Consider the following 4,456-nt stretch of genomic DNA (forward strand, 5'->3'; position numbering starts at 1 on the left):
ACACTGCAGGGCCCCATGGAAGCAAGCAGCCAGAGCTGCTCATCAGGGACTCATGGAATGAAGGAAACAGGTTTGACACCGTGGTGCCCCATGGGACCAAGAGGCCCTTGTGACACTGTGGGACCAAGGAGAGCATTGCTGCATTGTGAGTCCTCATGGAAACAAGGCACCATTGTGGCACTTGTACGGCCCAAGGATCCAAGGGACTTTGTGACACCATGGAGTCCCAGGGAACCAAAGGGACACTGTCACACTGGGAGACCTCATGGAATCATGGAGACCATTGTGACACTCTAGGGACTCATGGAACCATGGTGACACCAAGTTGGCTGGGAGTGTTGATCTGCTGGAGGGCTCTTCAGAGGCACCTGGACAGGCTGGATCTGGGGTCCAAATCCAACAAAACCAAGTGTTGGGTCCTGCACTTTGGCCACAACAACCCCTGCAGCGCTACAGGCTAAAGACAGAGTGGCTGGACAGTGGCCAGGCAGAAAGGGACCAGGGGTCACTGATGGACAGCAGGCTGGACATGAGCCAGCAGTGTGTCCAGGTGGTCAAGAAGGCCAATGGCACCTGGCCTGGATCAGGAATGGTGTGGCCAGTGGACCAGGGCAGTGATTCTTCCCATTGCTCAGCAATTGTGAGGCCACACCTTGAGTGCTGTGTCCAGTTCTGGGCCCATCTTTTTCGGAAGGACTTGGTTGGGCCTGAAGCACGTCCAGAGAAGGGCAACAAGGCTGGTGAGGAGTCTGGAACAGAAGTCCTGGAAGGAGTTGCTGAAGGACCTGGGGATGTTTATCCTGGAGGAGGCTCAGGGAGACAAGGTGGTGTTAGGGCACAGATTGGACTTATATGATCTCCAAGGTCTTTTCCAGCCTGGCTGGTTCTGTGATTCTCTGAAACCACCCTTGGAGCAGTTGCAGGATGAGCCCTGGGCCTCCTCTTCAGAATATACAGCAGCCCAGGTCCCTCAGCTTCTCCACACAGCCCCAAAGCCCATCCTGTCAGTCCTGCAGAGCCTCTCCAGCCCCTCCTCACTGCCCACAAAAGGGAGCCCCACACCCAGACACACCAGCCCAGATGTGCCCCCCCCGGCCTGTGGTGCCTCTGGCAAGGGAGCAGCACAAGGCACTGCAGGAGGATGCAGACAATTCCTTGTAAGGAATTACAATCACTTGTAAGATGATCCTTCTCTCCAAGGGATGTTCCCATCGTGGCAAATCAGGAACTGAAAGATGGGTCCAGAGCAGAAAGGACAAACAGGGTTGGACTGCTTGAAGGGGTGGGAAGGGATGGGAAATAGGAAGAAATCTGCAAGAATGAAGAGTACAGAAAACAAAGGTGAAGCCAAGGAAAAGCTCAGGGCAGTTTGGGGTGGCTGCCAGGTAGCCCTGGCTCTGACCAACATCATCTGCAGTCGGACAGTTCATGGGAACTGACTTTGTGCCTGACTGCAGAGGCCACGACAAACCTGAGTGGTTTCCCTCCCATCCCCAGCCCTTGCTGGCCCAGGGGCTGATGGCATTTGTGCTCACTCAGCTCCATCTCCCCACAGCAGCACCATGGGGGTGCTGACACCTGCTCTGTGCAGTGCAAACAGGGGCTCCTGAGCCAGTGCTGCCATGTCTGTGCCTGCAAGGATGCGGCACCTGTGTGAGCTGGGGGAGAGGCCAGGGCTGCAGAGGGGGGATGTTGTTGGCAGGTGCATGAGGACGCTCTGGGACGCTGCCCTGGGCTGTCCAGTGCAGTGGGGATGGATCAGCCCCTGCTCTGCTGCTCCTTGCCAGGGTCTCCCCCTTGCAGGGCCCTTGCAGAGCACCAGCCATGCTGTTTGTCCCAGCCTGCCCACGGCCAGCCTGGGGCTGCTCACGGGGGTTTTCTCTGCTCAGCATTGGCCTGACCAAGTGCTCTGGAGAGAGCCTGGCCAAGGAGCCTGGAGCCCCCAGACCCTGGCCTGAGGCGTCAGCGCTGCCCCAGCAGTGCCCATGGCCTGTCCCTGCTGCAGCCCCGGCACTGCCACCCCCAGGGCTGTGCCCGGCCCCGAGAGCACTCAGGCCCTGCAGCAACACGAGGGGCAGGAGGCAGCGGGGCAGTGGCACGGGAGCAGCACTGGCTGCTGCTGCTGGGCACAGCTGCTGTGCCAGCACTGATCTGCCCCAGCTCTGCACACAGACACTGCTGCTGCAGCTCCATAGAAGGGAACAAAGGGGCATCTCTGGAAAAAACTTTGCTAGTAGATCCTTTAGTTCATTTAAAGCCACCAAGAGCACAGCTCCTTACTGATACAGTCTGTGTGTCACAATAAAGGTGGAGACAAACAAAATGAGAACTGGCACAAACAGTGGCATTTCTTTGTGGGCAATAGTGAAAAAAAAAACCAAAGAAAAGAAAGGAACAAACTAAGAGCCAAACCAACAAGGAGTATCAAAGTTGACTTTTATTACAAGTAGTTACCAGTAATCAGCCAGCAGCTTAATGTGACCTAAACTGCCGAGTCATCAGTCTCCACACAGCAGCCTTGAGCTCTTGGTTCCTCAGGCTGTAGATGAGGGGGTTCAGGGCTGGAGGCATCACCGAGTACAGAACTGACAGGGACAGATCCAGGGATGGAGAGGAGATGGAGGGGGGCTTCAGGTAGGCACAAAAGCCTGTGCTGATAAACAGAGAGACTACAGCCAGGTGAGGGAAGCAGGTGGAAAAGGCTTTGTGTCGTCCCTGCTCAGAGGGGATCCTCAGCACGACCCTGAATATCTGCACATAGGACAAAACAATGAACATAAAACAACCAAATGATAAAGTGGCGTTAACTGCAATGAGCCCAAGTTCCCTGAGGTAAGAGTGTGAGCAGGAGAGCTTGAGGATGTGTGGGATTTCACAGAAGAACTGGCCCAGGGCATTGCCATGACACAGGGGCAGGGAAAATGTATTGGCTGTGTGCAGCAGAGCATTGAGAAAGCCACTGGCCCAGGCAGCTGCTGCCATGTGGGCACAAGCTCTGCTGCCCAGGAGGGTCCCGTAGTGCAGGGGTTTGCAGATGGACATGTAGCGGTCGTAGCACATGATGGTCAGGAGGGAAAGCTCTGTTCCAAGGAAGAAGAAAAGCATAAAGACCTGAGCAGCACATCCTGTGTAGGAGATGGTCCTTGTGTCCCAGAGGGAATTGTGCATGGCTTTGGGCACAGAGGTGCAGATGGAGCCCAGGTCGCTGAGGGCCAGGTTGAGCAGGAAGAAGAACATGGGGGTGTGCAGGTGGTGGCTGCAGGCTATGGTGCTGATGATGAGGCCGTTGCCCAGGAGGGCAGCCAGGGAGATGCCCAGGAAGAGGCAGAAGTGCAGGAGCTGCAGCTGCCGCGTGTCTGCCAGTGGCAGCAGGAGGAAGTGGCTGATGGAGCTGCTGTTGGATATTCGCAGTGTCTTGGCATGAGGATCTGTAAAAAAAGTAATCATGGAATATTTTCATTTGGAGAGGACTTTAAATATTCAAGCCCAGCTTGGTGGCACTTTCCCCCCACTGCCTGCACAGGGCTCTGCTGTCTGGAGCTGTCCCTGCCAGCAGCTGCTTCCCTGTGCCCAGGGCTGGGCCCTGCCAGTGCTCCCAGAAACAAGCCCTGCCCTGGGGGCTCAGCTCTGCCCTGCAGACCCCTCCCAGCACAGGGCACTGCCCAGGGCCAGCTCTGCCTCTGCAGGCTCTGATGTCAAAGTCAGAGCAAAACTGTGGAGGTGGGAAAAGCAGCACGATGCTGCCTGTAAGGGGCCCTGTGCTGATTTGAGACAGTGCATGGTTTTTTGAGATCTGAAAGAATTTTTTTTTTTTTCCCCAACATGAACGCAGATATCAATATATATGTGCAATTCCCATCCAGGCAACCCAGAACATCAGATTAAAAAAGCAAGATTTTCCCTTCTATGCAGTACCTGAATTGCTGTGCTCCCTGTATAAACTACTTGGAGATGTACTGGAGTTAAATGTATTGCTGGAAGTAGTCCTGAACAATGCAGCATCCTCACCACACAAGGAGAACACTTCCAAGCCTTACCAGCTGTCTCCTTCCACCCAGACCTTTTCCCCAGTGCTGTGAGCAACTCCCAGGGCTGGCTGAGAGCTGTCCCTGGCAGGCAGCAGAGTCCCTGCCCCAGCACAGCACCCTGGGCTGCAGGCACCCTGCTCTGCAGGACAGCCCTGGGCACCCCTGGCTGCTCTACACAAGAGAGAATCAGAGAATGTACTCACAGAGTCTGTAGGCATTGGGATGTTCCAGTTTTAGGAGATCACTGCAGGAGCTGCAGCTGCCTTGTCCTGCAGCCAGAGGCTTCCTGTGTCAAGGGCTGGGAGTGATTCTGCCCCAGTCACTTCTGAGCATCTTCCCAGCCCTGACTGATTGAAGCTCTCTGTGCCCCTGTGCTGTGCCTGGGGTGTCTGCAGGCAGAGCCCCAGCGCTGCTTGGCTGGGAAAGGA

At 55.6% G+C, this 4,456-nt stretch overlaps 1 protein-coding gene across 1 annotated transcript; it reads right to left on the reverse strand.

Annotated features, from left to right (window-relative positions):
- Positions 1–2,419: 2,419 nt before the first annotated feature.
- On the reverse strand, positions 2,420–3,428 carry LOC130266641 (olfactory receptor 14I1-like; the record flags this gene model as incomplete). The annotated part of the gene is made up of 2 exons (XM_056515912.1): positions 2,420–2,751; positions 3,112–3,428. Coding segments are annotated over 2 exons (596 nt in total), but the record flags the coding sequence as incomplete, so codon positions are not given.
- Between the last annotated feature and the right edge of the window lie 1,028 nt (positions 3,429–4,456).

This window comes from Oenanthe melanoleuca, unplaced genomic scaffold (genome assembly GCF_029582105.1).
Source record: "Oenanthe melanoleuca isolate GR-GAL-2019-014 unplaced genomic scaffold, OMel1.0 S120, whole genome shotgun sequence".
In the NCBI taxonomy this organism is placed as follows: Eukaryota; Metazoa; Chordata; class Aves; order Passeriformes; family Muscicapidae; genus Oenanthe; species Oenanthe melanoleuca.